This window comes from Chelon labrosus, assembly GCF_963514085.1.
Source record: "Chelon labrosus genome assembly, chromosome: 6".
Classification (NCBI taxonomy): domain Eukaryota; kingdom Metazoa; phylum Chordata; class Actinopteri; order Mugiliformes; family Mugilidae; genus Chelon; species Chelon labrosus.
Genome location: NC_140342.1, coordinates 27,482,723 through 27,502,507, shown reverse-complemented (window position 1 = coordinate 27,502,507; position 19,785 = coordinate 27,482,723). Strand labels below are relative to the sequence as shown.

General features: G+C 40.5%; 1 protein-coding gene across 1 annotated transcript; it reads right to left on the bottom strand.

Moving 5' to 3' along the window:
- Nucleotides 1–3,120: 3,120 nt before the first annotated feature.
- LOC311488940 (uncharacterized protein) lies at nt 3,121–15,761 on the bottom strand (the record flags this gene model as incomplete). The annotated part of the gene is made up of 3 exons (XM_084545809.1): nt 15,726–15,761; nt 13,376–13,737; nt 3,121–3,207 (listed from the first exon to the last, which is right to left on the bottom strand). Exons 2-3 carry the CDS (start codon nt 13,637–13,639, stop codon nt 3,121–3,123), a joined length of 351 nt encoding a protein of 116 aa, XP_084401935.1. The 5' UTR covers nt 13,640–13,737; nt 15,726–15,761.
- Between the last annotated feature and the right edge of the window lie 4,024 nt (nt 15,762–19,785).

The following is a 19,785-nucleotide window of genomic DNA, read 5'->3' as shown; positions in this document are numbered from 1 at the left end:
ACCGAGCTCTCTCTCACCTGGAAAAGCCTGGCAGCACTGTGAGAATCACCTTTTTTGATTTCTCCAGTGCATTCAACACCATCCAGCCGGTGATTCTGAGGGACAAACTGGAGAGGATGGGTGTGGACCACCAGCTGTCTACATGGATCCTGGACTACCTCACAGACCGACCACAGTTTGTGAGAAACAGGAACTGTGTGTCTGACCTGCTCACCAGTAGCACGGGTGCCCCCCAGGGGACTGTCCTGGCCCCCTTTCTTTTCACCCTCTACACAGCAGACTTCAGACACAACACAGACAGCTGTGTACTGCAGAAGTTCTCCGACGACTCTGCGATTGTTGGCCTCATCAGAGGTGACGACGATGCAGAGTACAGAGGACTGACGGGGAACTTTGTAGAATGGTGTAAACGAAACCACCTCCTGATCAACGCGGGGAAGACCAAGGAGATGGTGGTGGATTTCCGTAGATGTCGTTCTGCCCTCCCCTCACCAGTGAACATCCAGGGAATGGACATTGAGCAAGTGGACTCTTATAAGTACCTGGGTGTTCACCTCAACACCAAACTGGACTGGACTAACCACACTGACGCACTCTACAGGAAGGGACAGAGCAGGCTCTACCTTCTGAGGAGACTGAGGTTTTTTGGAGTGAAAGGGGCACTCCTGAAGACCTTCTATGACTCTGTAGTGGCATCAGCCATCCTCTACGGAGTGGTCTGCTGGAACAGTGGCATCACAGAGAGGGACAGGAAGAAGCTGGATAAGATCATCAGGAAATCCAGCTTTGTCCTGGGCTGCCCTCCAGACTCAGTGGGGGAGGTGGGTGACAGGAGAGTTCTGGCTAAACTGTCCTCCATGCTGAACAATGAGTCCCACCCCCTGCATGGTGACCTGACAGGACTGAGGAACAGCTTCAGTGACAGACTGCTTCACCCTCGATGTGTGAAGGAAAGATACAGAAGGTCTTTCCTTCCTGCTGCTATCAGGCTCCACAACGAACACTCTTAATATGTGCAATAGTATTACACCATAAGTGTAAAAACATTTTTACAATCTGTGCAATATTCCAGTGCAATATCTGTTCCACTATTTATCTTTATAGCTACCCTTTTTGCTCTTGCTGTTTTTATTCTTTCTGTAAGCTGTTGTGAACTGCAATTTCCCCATTGCGGGACTAATAAAGGTGTTCTTATTCTTATTCTTATTATTTTACAGGATATGAAAATAAAGTACTCTGGATGATCTATGAAGTTCTTTGTGGTGTATCATCATTAGTACTGAAAACACTGCTCCCTGTCAACTGGAGTCTTCTCTTTGTTTCTGAGCTTCTATCATTTCATGTTTCTATGTGTTTTTGATTTCATCATTTTTTTCTACTTTCCTACTTTAGAGGTGACACAGACCAAGAGGAGTTATTCTAAGAGTTTATTTTATAGTTCTCTGTGTCACCAGAGTTTTAAATATAAAAGTTTTGAGTCCACAGTTGGGAAGTAAGTTGTTGACTGAAGCTATTTGAAATACGGATGTTTACTGCCATCTCGTGGCCAAAGTCTGGAACTGCGGTACTGCATTTTAAATGGTTTGAGTGACGGTTTATGTGATTAGAATAACTAATATAAAGTAGATATACAGTCATAAATACAATATAACGAGGGCATTTCAGGGCATCACTGCCACGCTAGAAAAACAAAACAAACAAATAACAGATCAGTGTTAGTGAAAGTGAGTTAATACGTTTTAACGTGAATACTGATTCATATGTATGTATATCTTTTACTATGAGGTAGAAGTGCTTTTATTCTGTGAATAAAATAGTGAAATACATCCGTTTCACTGTTATCAATTCTAACAGTTTCACCATTGATGGTATTTAAAGCATTAAAATGGATTCATTACCATGTGTGTTGTGTTCATCTTAGTTATTTTCAACCCACAGTTTTCCATTAAGGGGATTGACTTTCTAACGGGGAATGACACTTAGCTTTATTGTGTGACACTGATTCCCATTAGACAGTCTCCAAATGAGCTTGACTGGAAGTTTCCAGCAGTTCCAGCAGCTTGTGCTGTTACTAGATCTCCGCTCAAATTATATCAGCTAATCAGAAGCTTCTAAAGCCATGACATAATTTTCTGGAAACGTTTAAGCTGTTTAAAGGCACAGTCAACTGAATATATGGAATTAAGATATAGTGAAGAAGAAGTGAAATAATCTATCTGTAGACAATTGATGGAAAAATGACTTGAGTCACAAAGGAAGCTTCCTCAGGAGTCACCCACGTTTATATCGTGTTTTAGCAAATGAGTCTGGGAAGGAGTATCAGCAAACAAGGATTTACTAGACTCAATGAACTCTACCAGATCAGAACACTATACATCAGAAAGATGAGCCAAGCAACCTGAGAGATTGTTCAAAATGTCAGAGTTTGACAACTTTCCTTGGGTCAAGGCCACTGACAAACCACAGTCCCTCACTTCAGCACTGGACAGCTCCTCTGAACCCTCTCTACTGCCAGGTTAACACAAGGAGAGGTAACTTCAGCACTGGACAGCTCCTCTGAACCCTCTCTACTGCCAGGCTAACACAAGGAGAGGTAACTTCAGCACTGGACAGCTCCTCTGAACCCTCTCTACTGCCGTCTTTGAACTCGTGACATCCTCTGCAACTTCTGAAGAACACAAGTGACCAACACTAGAATCAGAAAAGAAAAAACTGTCACTCACATCAACTTCCTCCTGGTCCAGTTTACGTGTAGATCAAGTAACAGCACAAGCTGCTGGAACTGCTGGAAACTTCCAGACAAAGACTTAATGCAACAGCACACCAATATCTTTCATGCCAAACCAGATCTTACAGTAGATCCATTATCAAAGGGTCAAACTCCCTCCAAAATGAAAGATCTTCACTGGGATTTTATGGTCGTTACCAACCAACAAGAAAACACCATCCATAACAAACGGAGCCAAGTCAGTGGACAACTCTTCAGACGCCACAGGTTTGTTGACCAAAGCTACTGGTTTTCCATGTGGCTTTTTCAATAACAGGCCATCCTGACACAATATGGCCCTTTTTTCTTACAACAGTAGCACATTAAATTGTCCACTCCCTTCACGTCCTCCTTCACAGTCTGAACCTCAAGCTCAGAAGACCCAGAACTCCTGGCACCTTCATGACACCCTTTCCACGACCACTGTGACCATCAAGAGGCTGAAAGGACGATCCACACAAACAGACCTGAGTGAGAACATCCTCATCAACCAAACCTGCAGCCTTAGAAACATCACTGACTTTCTGTTCATTTAAATGTGTTGACTCCCTCTCTGGTAGACAGCATATTGAGTGATCTAACACAAGCAGTATAATTAGGACTGTGGGTTGAAAATAATTAAGATGAACTCAACACACCTAGAATCAGACAGGTAGAGAAATATGGCTTTTAAACACAGGACTCACTTTCACTGACAATGATCCGTTTTTTCTGGCGTGGCAGCGATGCATTGAAATGTCCTCGTTCTATTGTATTTATGATATATTTGTCTGTGTGGTTACTTTTTATTTTTTACCGGAAGTTCATTTTCTACTCTCACCTCTAACCACTGACTGTATATCTACTTTATACAGTCTTTTGACGAACTTGATGATTAGTATGTGTTGCAGTTCCTCGATTTGACCAGTAGAGGGTAGTAAATGTTTAAAATGTCCTGTTAAATGTCAACTCAACATGAAGTAAACTGTCATTAAAACTGCACTAAGTGTTGAGGTTTAATCAACAACAATGTCCATTTTTAATAATGACAATAATACCAATTTATTCATGTTGATTTGGACAGTTATTAAGTTATTATAATCACATAAACACCGCTCGTTTCAAGTTATTTAAAATGCAGTACCGCAGTTCCAGACTTTGGCCACGAGATGGCAGTAAACATCCGTATTTCAAATAACTTCTGTCAACAACTTACTTCCCAACTGTGGACTCAAAACTTTTCTATTTAAAACTCTGGTGACACAGAGAACTATAAAATCAACTCTTAGAATAACTCCTCTTGCTCTGTGTCACCTCTAAAGTTGGAAAGTAGAAAAAACTGATGAAATCAAAAACACATAGAAACATGAAATGATAGAAGCTCAGAAACAAAGAGAAGACTCCAGTTGACAGGGAGCAGTGTTTTCAGTACTAATGATGATACACCACAAAGAACTTCATAGATCATCCAGAGTACTTCATTTTCATATCCTGTAAAAGTTTAGTTCTTTGCTTCTGGAAGATTCACCACATATCCACTGCACAGTTTACCAGCCTCAAATTGAATGTGCAGTCTGACACTGGTCAAAACCAGATTTCATAAACCAACCTCACACAGTCTGACATGCAGTAAAGTCACTGATACATTGTCAGTTTCTCTACATGGTACTACAGTCTCTGGAAGAGTTGTTTTGTTAGCCATGTTCTTTCAGTTCTCACCATTAAAACACAGTCTGGTTGTCTTATCTTCTCCTTGTCCTGTGGCTCCTGCACAACCTTTAGGTTAACGAACAAAGGTGGTCGTAAAGTGGTCCTCTCCAAATCCTGTTGTAAACTCAAGTGTCAGTTAGATGGTCGTCCCAGGCAGAGGGAGATGTCTCCTTCCATCTGTTTAATGTCCAGATTGGATATTTTTATGCTTAAGGTGAGAGGCTTATTTTTGCCGTACATTGCGTCAGAAATCAAAACTTTATTTCAACTTATCTGAGAGAATGATTAGATCTGAATATCTGCTGTCAGATTGAAATCAAGACCATGAAAGCACACAGCAGCTTCATCTGAGCTGTCAATCAGCAGCAGCAGTCTCATCTGTGGGCTGCAGGGGCTGATGGGAGCTTTGAGGACCTGCTAGAAACCACGTGGCCTCGTCTGATCTCACAGCTCGTCCTTGTTGGGCCTCAGCTGCATCAGAGCTCCACTTCTCCCCAGGTTCACCAGAGGATACACCACTGCACAAAATGCTTTTCCTCCCAGCTGCTGCTCTGTGCTGTCTGTGTTCAGGTGAGTGTTTCCAACAAACTCCACCTTTAACAAACACTGTCTCACTAACCTTCATCTATCTGTCTGTGTCTCTACAGCGCTGGTTGCCATGGCAGCAGAGCTGACCCAGGACCAGTTAACATTGACCAGGAGAGTTGGTCAAACAGTCTCCTTCAGATGTGGAGGAACTAACCAGTGTACTACTTATATATTTTGGTACCAGAAGAAAGAAACAGAAACATTCAGAGTGATTCTTCATATTGATAGAAGCAACGGTAGAATTTATAAAGGTTACAATCATCCTCAGAAAAATGATTTCTCAACTGTGAATAAACAAAACGGTTGTGAGCTGAACATTACCAACATTAAAGTCGATCATTCAGCCACCTACTACTGCTTCTGTATGAAGGATGTTCCCCACAGTGAGAAATGATGTGAGCAGCCTGAACAAAAACCAACAGATGAACAGATGTCAAACAGTGTTTGTGACAGGAAGAGAGCAGTAAACCACAGCCCAGGTTCACATATTTCACCTCCATCTCAGACAGAGTCCCAAACATACTGAGCTGAGGGAGATTCTTCTTTCCTGCTCTCACTATTTATTTGACATCAGATTTATTGATGTTGTTAGCAGATATTTCAACAGTTAGAAAAAAGATGAAAACAAGACAGAGAAGAACAAAGAGCAGAAATACAAAGTCAATCAAAAGAATTCAATCAAAGAGCAGAAGATATATTCATGGTACAGGCTTTCTCTCAAAAGTTTGACTCCAATGCACAAGTCAGGCTGTGAATAATCAGCCAAGGAGAGTGCAGACTAGTGCAGGATAAGATTCAGCTTGGCTCTGGTAAAGTTTAGGTGTTGCTCCAGGCTCTGTGTTGGGACCTGAACCTGGTGGTGTGCTATGGAAACTCACTAAGTTAACTACATGGCTGTCTTTGTCTTAGAAACAGAGGAAAGCACCTGAACTCTAAGTCCCACAATCTTCCAGGAGTGAAAAATGACCCAGCAGTTATCATTGGCTGACAGTGGCATGTGACCTCTGAGGTCATCAGGTCATATAAAATTCTCTGCTTGGCTTTTGTTCTCCTCTTCTCCTCCACTCCTCTCCTCAACTCCACACCTCTCCTCTGGAGACACCCAGCTGCTCGGCTCCAGCTGGGTGTCTTTTGTTGCTCTTTTCCTCTCTGTCCTTTTTGGGATATCTTTTTGACCCTTTGACAAAGGCCCAGTTGGGGTATCCACATGTCTTGAGTGTCCATTTGATGTGTTTCTATTCTTTCTCCTTGCCATCCAGTCTTGTGGGTACAGACTGTGCTGAAGAGTTCTGATGACCCCTAATTTGTGTTCCAGGGGGTGGTGGGAATCAAATAATAAGTGCTGAGCAGTGTGAGTGGGTTTTCTATACACTTCAATGTTGAGGCTTCTGTCTTCCTCCACATGCACCAGACAGTCCAGGAAAGCCAAACTACCTCTGCTGATGTCCTCCTGAGTGAACTTGATGTTGCTGTCCACTGCATTGATGTGCTGTGTGAAAGATTCCACTTCCTTTGTCTTGAGTTTAAACCAAGTGTCGTCCACATACCTGAACCAGTGGGTGGGGGTGTTTCCTGTGAAAGAGTTCAGGGCTCTGGTCTCGACCTCCTCCATGTAGAGATTGGCCACGATCGGTGACACTGGTGAACCCATCTCACAGCTGTGTTTTTGCCTGTAGAATCCTACTTTTTATGAACCTTTTTTGGATAGTTAGATCGTATGTTTTTATTTTTATTCTTGTTAATAAATGTATTTTAAACATACCTGTTGTCTGTTTAATGTTGCACAAGAGTGAATTTTGCCAACCTCTACATTGTCAAGAACTCCAAATTCTTTTAACTAGTTAACTATTCATTCATTCATCTTCTGTAACCGCGAATTCCTGTTAAGTGTCGCAGGCAGTCAAGATTCATTCATTTGATAGTATTAAGGTTTTTAAAACCATTTGTTTAAAATGAGCAAATACCATGGAAACTATCTATGATACTTTGATTATAAATCAAAGTGTAGCACCTGTCCCATGTAGCTATTAATAAATGGAGTTAAATATAGTTTGGGTGTTCTAGTACTATGGGCTCTTTTAATGTTGTGCTTCATCATATCAACAAGAACTTTTCATCTTTTACCTTTACTGAAATAATACAAATAAATGAACTGGTTGGTGCCTCCACTTAGTAGAATATATTGACTCAGTCTAAATCCTACTAAGAATATATTGGAAGTGCATCTGTTTTAAATCCTCTCCTCTTATCAAACTGTAAACTCAAGTGACTCAAACTGAATTTTAAATGCAATATTAAAAATACACAGGAAATAAAACAAAGGTAAATAAAATCTTTTAACTTTAACACACATTCACTCTGCATTAAACCAAAAAATAAAAGGAATGTCCATTCAAATAAAACGGTGCAGGCCTGAGTCGATGCTTGTGAGCGTTGGAGTCTGAGACTTAGTGACCACTTCACTGATCAAACACTAAAATAAAATGATGCAGTTGTTTAGTCCTCACACTCTCCCTGTCCATTCAGTTTAGCATGCTGAGAGTGGGAACTGGTGAGGGGAAACAATGAGGGAACAGGTGACAGAAAGATGAGGAGAGACCCAATGGATGTCAGTTCCAGGAAACACTGACACTAGTTAGTGGGAATTAGTTATTAACTTTAGCTTAGCTTAACAGCATTAACACACATTAGCAATGTTCAGTAACTTTAGGCTACAACATTACAACAGATGATCAGTTTCCCATTGAGATCAGGCATGTTCCTGACTAGTTCTCTCTCCATAGAAAGCATGGTCAGTGCACTGGAACACATTCACATTGTATTACAGCGTTTGTTTATACTGTGGTTGAAGGTGATAGGAAAAAATACCTTTCTCATTTTAGTGGTAGGTTACCTGAACTGTTCGTGCTCATCCTCCAACAGTGACTGAGATGTTTCAGTCTGAACCACAGATGTTGACCTGCTGGTGGCGCTAGATAAATAGTCTCAATCAACAAAGTCAATTAAGGAAGTTGATCCTCGAGAAAGGTTGATGTCAATCCATCATCCATCCTTTAGTCCAGATCCAATCCATGATGACTAAAGTAGTGGACTGAGCAACCACTGACATTAACATCAGAGCCATGCTGCTAGTGTGGCTAAAAGAAAAGAGAAGAAGAGACAGTCATGTTGATGTGAACATTAGAGAAACACATCATGGAGCTGAAATATGATCCTACTTCCTCATTTGGACTCGTTCACCTCAGCTGACTCTCTCAACGGCACACAGGTTTTTGTATTAGTCTTTTTCACTGTGTGGCTATGGCTACGACTACCCCATCTTTGGCTCTGGAACTAAACTGTATGTAACAGGTAAGAAGAAACATTTCTTTTCCTTCAGTTGTTTTATTGTAGAAGCTGAAAATGTGTTTAAAGTCAGTTTGTGCTGCTTCAGCCTTTCCATGTTAGTTTTTTCCTCATTAGTAGAGAATTCATCCTGCAGCCATTGTTCCATAAGAAAAGCTCAATCATTTCTGAAAACATGTTGAAATCTGACTGAACAACTAAAGTTCTTCTTTATTTCTGTAAATATTAGTGACGTTCCAAACATTTAGGATTTGATCATCTCAGTAATTCTGTGACATGTGTTGTTGAAAACAAGATGATATTTGATGTTCAACTATTTCAGATTGTTTTGAAGTGTCTATCGATTGTATTGGATCATTTCTGAAAGTTAGAACCTTGTCAGATCTAATGGCTGTCAGTTATTATTTATCTGATGGTAAATGTGTCTTTAATTGATAATGGATTCATAGAAAAAGAAAAAACACAAAGTGAATGTGATATTAGAAGAAATAGAATTGACTCAAACAATGTTTTATTACTATCATCAGCATAAAGTATTTAAACATTTGAACATAACTGACACAAACTTGTATATTGATGTGTTTTATTAGTGATTAAAGTCTGTGCTCTTAAATGTGGAATATTCAATACATATTGGAATCAGTGAAATGACAAACGTACAACTGAAAAACACAATTCAGGGATTTGGAAATGATTTAATTTAATTTAATTTAATTGATAATAGTACTTGTTTTATTCTTTTTAAAGGAATAGTTGCATATTTAAATTCAGGCTGCTCTTCATTAACTTGCACATTTGTGAACGCATCATTAATGCTGAACTGTATGTAGAGGTTTTGGAGCAACAAATGCTGCTATCCAGATGACGTCTTTTTCTAGAAGGCTTCTCTTAAAATAAAATAAAATAAAATAAAATAAAATAAAATAAAATAAAATAAAATAAAATAAAACAGGAGCAGCTAAAGTCTTGTATTAAATCAGATTGTAAAATATTTCTCGTTCTAAACTACAGCGCTAGTTGATAAAAGACGACGTGATCAGACGTAACAGCCGTAACATTATGACCGGTGAAGTGGTTAGATGACTGGGTCAGAGCATCTCCAGATCTGCAGCTCTTGTGGGGTTTTCCTGGTCTGCAGTGATCAGTATCTATCAAAAGTGGTCCAAGGAAGGAGAAGAACCAGAGACAGGGTGGTCATGGGCAGCAAAGGATCATTGACCCTTGCGGTCCCATCCAACAGACGAGCTACTGTAGCTCAGACTGCTGAAAAGGTTAATGCTGGTTGAACTTTGTTCTGTATTGATGAGTAGTTTAGTGATCAGAGTCCATGTAGTTTCCAGGATCAGACTGAATGCAGAGCAGTGCTGGAAGCTGCTGTTGACTGTGTGAATGTGTGTGTGCTGTCAAACTTCAGATGAGCAGGTAGTGAAGCCCGTGGTGAGCGTGTACCCAGCAGCATCCAGAGCCCACCTGGAGGGGAAGAGCTTCCTGCTGTGTCTGGCCTCATCCATGTTTCCTCCTCTGGTCCAGTTCTCCTGGAAAAGACAGAAGAAAAACGGCCCTCTGGAGGAGCTGACCCCTGCTCAGGGAGAGCAGCTGGAGCTCAGAGAGTCGGGACGCAGCGCCTCCATCAGGCTGGTGGATGGAGATGATCTGGACAAGTATAAATATCACTGCTACGTCAAGCACGAGGGGGAGACAGTGGAGGACACAGTCGAGGACACAGTGAAGGCAACAGTAGAGCCCCAACCACAACAAGGTAATGAAGGCTTGGTGACTGTGTTCAGCAGTGATTCAGCTTCATGTGGAGACGCTGTCAAAGAGAGCAGAGGAGCAGAGGACTGACATTTCTCACTGCAGCTCCAAACATTTGACTCCTTTTCTGTTTCAGAGCTTCCAGCTCCAGCAGCCTCCTGTCCTCCAGAGAGAGAGCCAGCAGACCTGCCAGCTCTGCAGCAAGGTCAGTGTAAGATCACCTGCTGCCTCTCTGCATGGACAGCTCCAATGTCCAATGAGGACACTAGAACAACTTTACAGGATTAATCTGACACTTCCACTAATTCATGTCTGTCTGTCTGTCAGTGTCCTTCCAGTCTCAGTGCAGGGTGAAGCTGCTCTGTCTGCTGTACACAGTGCTGATAGTGAAGAGTCTGGTGTACTGCTGTGGACTCTCTCTGCTGATGAGCCTCAGAAACAAGGGACCGTCCACCAACTCCACACATGCTGACTGACTGTTTTCTGCTGGTCTTTTCTCTCCATCAGATCTCATCAGTTCATCTCATTCATCACTTTGATCAGTATTCACAAATGTTAGTCATGATGCTTTGGTTGTAATGTAGAGTCAGATAGATTTATCAGAGTTTCTTTATCAAATCTCTTAAATGTAACTTCTAAATATTACACCAGTTGAAGAATTAACTTCCTTGTAGATGTTTCAACATTTAATAAAACATGTGTTTGCTTTATTTTTATTTTTATTATCGAAATACAATGCAGTGTGTTCATCCTTTTATTCTGTTCTATTAAAATACAACAACTTTAAAACAATAATGGTGTTTTGTTTTTCTTCTTGTCTAAAGAATCATTATGTTGACACACCAAAGTAATTTGATGATTCTTCCTAAGACATTTTAAATCAAAATGAATATCTAGTGTTTGTGGTTGTTCCACCAGTTTCAGTTCTGTGTCTTCCGATGATTTAGTTTGTGTATTAGTTCTCTAATATAAATGTGTCAGTGTGGATGTCAAACTCTACGCTGACGACACTGTTGTTTACACAGATGAACAAAGAGCAGAGCTGATTTGAAGCTACGACTGTTAAAAACTATCATCCAGCGGTTTGATGAGTCAGTGCTGAAGTTTGAATGTTGATCAAATGAAGGATGTGTTTAATTAACAGTCATGAAATAGTTTCATTAGCAGCAGGTCAGTGTGTCAGTGGAAATTCAACTGTTCGAGAGCTGAACACTGAAAGTTCATGGTCCTCTAACTGGACCTGTTAGTGGATAAATCCTGATCAGTCATTAATCACAGAGGTGTCTGATCAATAAAATAACATTTAATTAATGTTCTTATTGTTTATTTCAAAGTGTAAAGTGCATCTTTAATCATCCAAACCTCTAAATACCCTGAACATGTTACCAGGACATGAGCTTCAGGTGGGTGATCGGACTCAGTTCAACTCTGTGTGGGTGGAGGGCTCAGAGGAAAAAAGGTTTACAGAAAACAAGAGAAAGGGAGGGGAGGTGATGAGTGTGTTCAGCAGCAGATATGAATCTGTTCTCAGTGGTTATTAGGACAGAAAACAAACTGCTGACAGCCAATCAGACTTCCTTCCTGCAGCAGACGGGCTGTGTGGGTTTGTGCTCTGCAGCCTCCACACCGTTAGCTGTGGCTTTACACTTTAATGACACAATGACAGTTTCAACCACCAGCTGTGGTTAAAGAATCTTTCCAGGAAGCACCTGTGTTCTTCATCTGAGAGAGAAACACATTTACATTTATTATTAAACATTACAATCAGTAATTATGTTTATTTTTTTCTTCAATGAAATGAAACTAATTATTTTATTGTGGTGTGTTTAAAATCTTCCATCCTCTCATAAATTTCTCCTCTCTGATAAATAGAACTTTAAAGAAGTTGAACTCTTTGCCTGCAAAGTGTTTAAATTGATCCCATGAGAAGATTTTCAACTTCTATAGGAAACAATAATGCTTCCTGTTCTTTCTCATTAATCAGAACCAAACACAAGCCTCACTGAGACAGAGACACAAACCCATGAGATAAACAAGTCATGCTGTTGTTCTGAAGCAGGCGTCCATGTTGGTTCACCTCAAGTCTCATTATTTCACTGAGTTATAGTTGACAAAAAAAGTCTGAACGTTCCAGTCAGTTCTAATCCACCATGAGTTCACCTCATTAACCACACTGACCCACATTTCTCATGGAAATTCTATTCCAGCTTCATTTTTTATCAGTGCAGCAGTCTGTGCTTCATTCACAGGGTTCATAGACGTCACATCCAGGAACTGGAAGCTGCTTAAGCTTCAACTTTATTTACTGACGTCCAACAGTTCCTAATATACGAGCTAAAGTATTTGACTTGCTTTGTTAAGACATAAAAAAGCAGTTTATCAAAGCCAGACTCTGGGATTGTGTCAGTTTCTTGTGTTTATTGAGTGTGTTCCAGTGAAAGAAAAGAGCAGCCTGGTGGAGTCCGCATTTATTAGAAAGAAACACAAGAGCAGAAGAAACAGCCTGCTGGAAACTGATGATGATTATTATACAAGTCACAGTTGAAAGTGGAAATAAACTAGACTACTAGAGAATGAAGACGTCATAAGAGCAGATTTCTATGTGAATATATGTGTTTCTATTTCCAGGATGACAATCAAGACGTGAATGAAAAGATACAGATTACAAAGAAGCACATTACAACAAGATTTGTGAATACTGATCAAAGTGATGAATGAGATGAACTGATGAGATCTGATGGAGAGAAAAGACCAGCAGAAAACAGTCAGTCAGCATGTGTGGAGTTGGTGGACGGTCCCTTGTTTCTGAGGCTCATCAGCAGAGAGAGTCCACAGCAGTACACCAGACTCTTCACTATCAGCACTGTGTACAGCAGACAGAGCAGCTTCACCCTGCACTGAGACTGGAAGGACACTGACAGACAGACAGACAGACAGATATGAATTAGTGGAAGTGTCAGATTAATCCTGTAAAGTTGTTCTAGTGTCCTCATTGGACATTGGAGCTGTCCATGCAGAGAGGCAGCAGGTGATCTTACAGTGATCTTGCTGCAGAGCTGGCAGGTCTGCTGGCTCTCTCTCTGGAGGACAGGAGGCTGCTGGAGCTGGAACCTCTGAAACAGAAAAGGAGTCAAATGTTTGGAGCTGCAGTGAGAAATGTCAGTCCTCTGCTCCTCTGCTCTCTTTGACAGCGTCTCCACATGAAGCTGAATCACTGCTGAACACAGTCACCAAGCCTTCATTACCTTGTTGGCTTTGGGGCTCCACTGTGGCCTTCACTGTGTCCTCCACTGTGACCTCCACTGTCCCCTCCTCGTACTTGACGGAGCAGTGATATTTATACTTGTCCAGATCATCTCTATCCACCAGACAGATGGAGGCGCTGCGTCCCGACTCTCTGAGCTCCAGCTGCTCTCCCTGAGCAGGGGTCAGCCCCTTCAGAGGGTCGTTCTTCTTCTGTCTTTTCCAGGAGAACTGGACCAGAGGAGGAAACATGGATGACGCCAGACACAGCAGGGAGCTCTTCCCCTCCAGGTGGGCTCTGGATGCTGCTGCTGGGTACACGCTCACCACGGGCTTCACTACCTGCTCATCTGAAGTTTGGCAGCACACACACATTCACACAGTCAGCAGCAGCTTCCAGCACTGCTCTGCATTCAGTCTGATCCTGGAAACTACATGGACTCTGATCACTAAACTACTCATCAATACAGAACAAAGTTCAACCAGCATTAACCTCTTCAGCAGTCTGAGCTACAGTAGCTCGTCTGTTGGATGGGACCACAAGGGTCAATGATCCTTTTCTGCCCATGACCACCCTGTCTCTGGTTCTTGTCCTTCCTTGGACCACTTTTGATAGATACTGATCACTGCAGACCAGGAAAACCCCACAAGAGCTGCAGTTCTGGAGATGCTCTGACCCAGTCGTCTAACCACTTCACCGGTCATAATGTTACGGCTGATCGGTCTACATATTCAGTAGACATTATAATATATCTTCATGTAAATTTCTGTTTCCAAAATAACTGATGCTATATAAAATCAATCAGAACAGATCCAGTGGTTGATCAATCATCAGTTGTATAATCAAGCCTGCTCCCAGTAGACCAAACACACGCTGGACAATCACAACACAAACTGGAATATCCTTAATATATTTGGAAGAACTTCTGTTTGCATATCATTTATTCTTTCATGTGCAATATACATACATACATACGTAAGTAGGATTTCTATTGTATTTCAGTTTCTATTCTTTGTATTTATTTAATGTTTTATTACTTCTTTTTATCTCCTGTGTGCTCTGTCCTTAAACTGTCTACTGCTGCAACGCTGCAAATTTCCCCACGGTGGGATAAATAAAGGATTATTTTATTTTATCTTCATCAAAAGACATTATTTGCTGGTTTTGAATTTGAATCCAACAACACGTTTCAAAGAAGTTGGGACAGAAACATTTCGACTGTGTTTCATCACATCGTCTTTTATCAACTCACAGCTGCTGTAGTTTAGAACGGGAAATATTTTACAATCTGATTTAATATAAGATTTTAGATGCTCCTTTATTTTATTTTATTTTATTTTATTTTATTTTATTTTATTTTGAGAAAGGCCTTCCAGAATAAGACGTCATCTGGATAGCAGCATTTGTTGCTCCAAAACCTCTACATATGGTTCAGCATTAATGGTGCTTTCATAAATGTGCAAGTTAATGAAGAGCAGCCTGAATTTAAATAAGCAACTATTCCTTTAAAAAGAAAAAAAATATATTATCTATGTACTACTTTCTATTAAATTTAATTAAATTAAACCTTGTTAAGCTGTGACATGAAATCAAAAGAAGCAACTATTTTTAACTTTTGTATTATTTTGTATTAAATTAAATATTTAAATCATTTCTAAATCCCTGAATTGTGTTTTTCAGTTGTACGTTTGTCATTTCACTGATTCCAATATGTATTGAATATTCCACATTTAAGAGCACAGACTTTAATCACTAATAAAACACATCAATATACAAGTTTGTGTCAGTCATGTTCAAATGTTTAAATACTTTATGCTGATGATAGTAATAAAACATTGTTTGAGTCAATTCTCTTTCTTCTAATATCACATTCACTTTGTGTTTTTTTCTTTTTCTATGAATCCATTATCAATTAAAGACACATTTACCATCAGATAAATAATAACTGACAGCGATTAGATCTGACAAGGTTCTAACTTTCAGAAATGATCCAATACAATCGATAGACACTTCAAAACAATCTGAAATAGTTGAACATCAAATATCATCTTGTTTTCAACAACACATGTCACAGAATTACTGAGATGATCAAATCCTAAATGTTTGGAACGTCACTAATATTTACAGAAATAAAGAAGAACTTTAGTTGTTCAGTCAGATTTCAACATGTTTTCAGAAATGATTGAGCTTTTCTTATGGAACAATGGCTGCAGGATGAATTCTCTACTAATGAGGAAAAAACTAACATGGAAAGGCTGAAGCAGCACAAACTGACTTTAAACACATTTTCAGCTTCTACAATAAAACAACTGAAGGAAAAGAAATGTTTCTTCTTACCTGTTACATACAGTTTAGTTCCAGAGCCAAAGATGTAGTAGCCTCCTCCACACAGTGAAAAAGACTAATACAAAAACCTGTGTGCCGTTGAGAGAGTCAGCTGAGGTGAACGAGTCCAAATGAGGAAGTAGGATCATATTTCAACTCCATGATGTGTTTCTCTAATGTTCACATCAACATGGCTGTCTCTTCTTCTCTTTTCTTTTAGCCACACTAGCAGCATGGCTCTGATGTTAATGTCAGTGGTTGCTCAGTCCACTATTTTAGTCGCGTGAGCCCCCGTGAGCCAACTCCACTAGAGCGCTCAGCAAGCTCCATGACGTCATCAGAGACAGCTCATCCTGATGACGTTATTCTCACAATGGGAGACTTCAATCAGTGCAAGCTATGGACTGTATTCCCCAAATATCACCAACATGTGGACATTGCCACCTGCAAGAAAAACACCTTGGATCATGTATACAGTTACATATGGGGTGCATACAGGGTTGCACACCACCCCCACTTCAGACAAACAGACCACATCTCTTCCTGTACCCAGCCTACAGATAAAACCAACAAAACCCGTCACCAAATATGTCAAACTCTGGAGCACCCTGCAGGACTGTTTTGCTCCGCAGAACCTTCCTCCCCACCACCAACCATCTCAATGGCCATCAGGCAGACCGGGCATTTTCCTGGTGGGCCGACAGTCCCGACACTTTTTTTAAATTTACATATTGTTCTGAGCAGCCCGTTAAACCAGTAGATCAGCGGGCAGATTGACACTGGTCTGACCTAATCCCATTGTTAAACGCCAACCCCTTTCGGTTTGGTCCTGCCAGTGTAATGCATTAGGCAAAAAAAAAAACAAAAAAAAACAGTCAGCTCAGGTGTTTGTTTCCAGGAAATTCAGGATTAAACAGTTACTGTTTAGTCCTGTTATGTTACTTGATATTACTTAATATTGTAATTTGTGTTTAAAGTGAGCAGTAAACTCTGACAGCCTCGGTTTTCCTGCCAATATGGAGGTCTCAACAAAAAAGTCACTAATATTCTGGCTAATGTTCTGTGGCCAAGTTAGTTTGTATTGTAAAAGCAGGTTAAATTATCTAACGTCCTTATCACTAGCGGCTATTTATTAGACACTGTGTTCACTGACTGGATGAGAAAATAAGCCTAGGTTAGTACTGTTATGTCTTCCATCCTGAACTAAATAGTCTTGTGTGAGAACACTTTTTAAAACCACCATTCACCAACAACAACAGTCAGTCAGCGGGCAGCATTCTGATTTCATTATCAGGCTATTCATTGTTTAACTAGTAGGCCCAGACTAAGCTACTTTTTAGACCTGGGAAATGATTTTGGGCCAGTTTTTATGAAACTTAGGTGGCTAAAGACAATGTAGACCAGGGGTGTCAAACTGATCCGTGAAAGGGCCACTGTGGCTGCAGGTTTTCATTCCAACCATGCAGCACCCATGCAGTGGGTGTGGCTGGCAAGTTTTTGTTTCAATCAAGCAAGAGGACACCTGAAATGACTGTGTGAAGGCAGTTCAGTTGATTGATTGAGCCAAGTCAGGTGTGCTGCTGCATGGTTGGAATGAAAACCTGCAGCCACAGCGGCCCTTTCACGGATCAGTTTGACACCTGTGATGTAGACTAAAGTGAAAGAACATCACACTTTAAAATGACATCAGTTTGTTCATTATTGTCAGTGTTATGTCAATGCAGCTGTGTGTCTGTTTATCAGAGAATCCAATAATTCTTCATCCTTATGTAAAAAAAAAAAAAAAAAAAACTCAGGAGGAGAGTGTTAGTGAGAGAGAGGAGAGCAGAGAGCAGGAGGACATAGATTACTTTGTCCGTCCTGATCCTTCTATGTTACACATCTTTTTAGATCACCACTCACAGCAAGATGACAAAAATCCGGTAGAACAAAGTATTAACCAGTAAAAACAGATGAATGCTGCTTTAAGAATTATTACTGTGATGGAGTGGTGGAGTATACATTTTTGTAGGGTTAATAAATTACACTTTTTGGAAGAACTGAATGTGTCCACTCTCACTGATTCCTGGTAACTCATTGCATTGCTTAAGGTACATGGTTTTAAAGAGTTGCACAGTTGTTATACACGTTCAGGAGACCAAAAGACTGAAAAGGTGTGTGTTATTGAATGTGGTGGGCCGGTCTGGTTTAAAATGCCAGGGCTGAATTTTTGTCCCAGTCCGTCCCTGTCTACAGCTGCATTGTTCAGAGCATCTTGATCAGCTGCATCTCCTTGTGGTACAGCAGCACTACGGCCATGGACCAGAAACGCCTGCAGAGAGTGAAGAAGACTGCTGAGAAGATCACCAGGACTTCACAGGCGAGTCCTCAGGGGAGCTGCCTCCATCACAGAGGACCCCACCACCTGCGGCCTGAGGGCAGGAGTGGAACAGTCTGTGTTGTTGGTAGAGTCTAAAATGCAGCACCTCAAGACTGAAGAAGTCCTTTTTCCTCACTGCCATCAGACTCCCAAACAGCTGACAGGAGTCTAGAATCATAGACTAAAATCATGAACTACTTCATGTCATACAAAGTTTCAGTGAATGTGTGTTTAAGTTAAAACATTTTACTTTTATATTTCAAAAGCATAGCTACATGGGACAGGTGCTACACTGATGATTGTCTGACTAGCTCCATCATCAGATCAACATTTGTCTGATACTTTGATTTATGACCAAAGATCGTAGATAGATTCTATGATATTTGCTCATTTTAAATACACTACGTGTCCAAAAAAAAAAAAATAAATAAATAAAATCTCCACCTGGATTTAACTAAGCAAATAGGTAGGAGCCTCCTATTGGATAATTACTGCATGGGTGATTATCTTTCAGCTGGCAACAAGTTATTTAACCCCAACTGATACAATGGGTAGCTTCTCATTTCTTAAACAACCATGTCTAAAGACACATCCTGTGGTCGTGGAAAAGATGTTAGTCTGTTTGAGAAGGGTCAAATCATTGGCATGCATCAAGCAGAGAAAACATCTAAGGAGATTGAAGAAACTACTAAAACTGGGTTAAGAACTGTCCAACGCATTATTAAAAACTGGAAGGACAGTGCACTGAAAAAAATAATCCTTTGGATTTACTTGATTTTAATCCGTACATCGGTCCCACATGATAAGAATGTGGATGAATGACAAAATGTCCTTCTTTTACTCAATGAATTATTACTTGTTAAACCAAAATATTTCAATCATGTTGAGGTATTTAAAATAATCAAGTTGAGACTTGATTTGTTAATGTCAATATTATTTAAATGTATTATGTAAATTAAAAGCAATTTTATTTTGTTTAATCTCTAAATGTAATTTGATTTGTTACAGGCAGCCGAATGCACTGTAGACATCAGTTTGTGTTGTGTGCAAATACAAAAATCAAAACCGATTGCATTGCATTGAAAAAATGTACTGTATTCTTGCATTAAAACTTTGAAAATCACACACATACATCAACTTTAGCATTGGAATACAAAGCTGTAACCATTCAAAATTCATTCATTCATTCATCTTTTATACGCGTTTAGTCCTGTTAAGGGTCACGGGGGTCTGCTGGAGCCTATCCCAGCTGTCATCGGGTGAGAGGCAGGGGTACACCCTGGACAGGTCGCCAGTCCATCGCAGGGCTAACACACAGAGACAGACAACCATTCACACTCACACGCACACCTATGGCCAATTTAGAATCACCAATTAACCTAATGAGCATGTCTTTGGATGGTGGGAGGAAGCTGGAGTACCCAGAGAGAACCCACGCAGACACAGGGAGAACATGCAAACTCCGCACAGAAAGGCCAGCCGGCCCATTGATTCGAACCGGTGACCTTCTTGCTGTGAGGCATCAGTGCTAACCACCTCGCCACTGTGCCGCCCACCATTCAAAATTCAAACCCCAAATCAAACATTGCAGTACATTCAAAAACTGAACAGTTAGTACTGCACAAGTGTATCCTCAACAGCACATACAAAATAACAACAGTAATAAAGTACTTTTTACTGTGAACAAGTAAACAAAATACGCCACCATCTGAA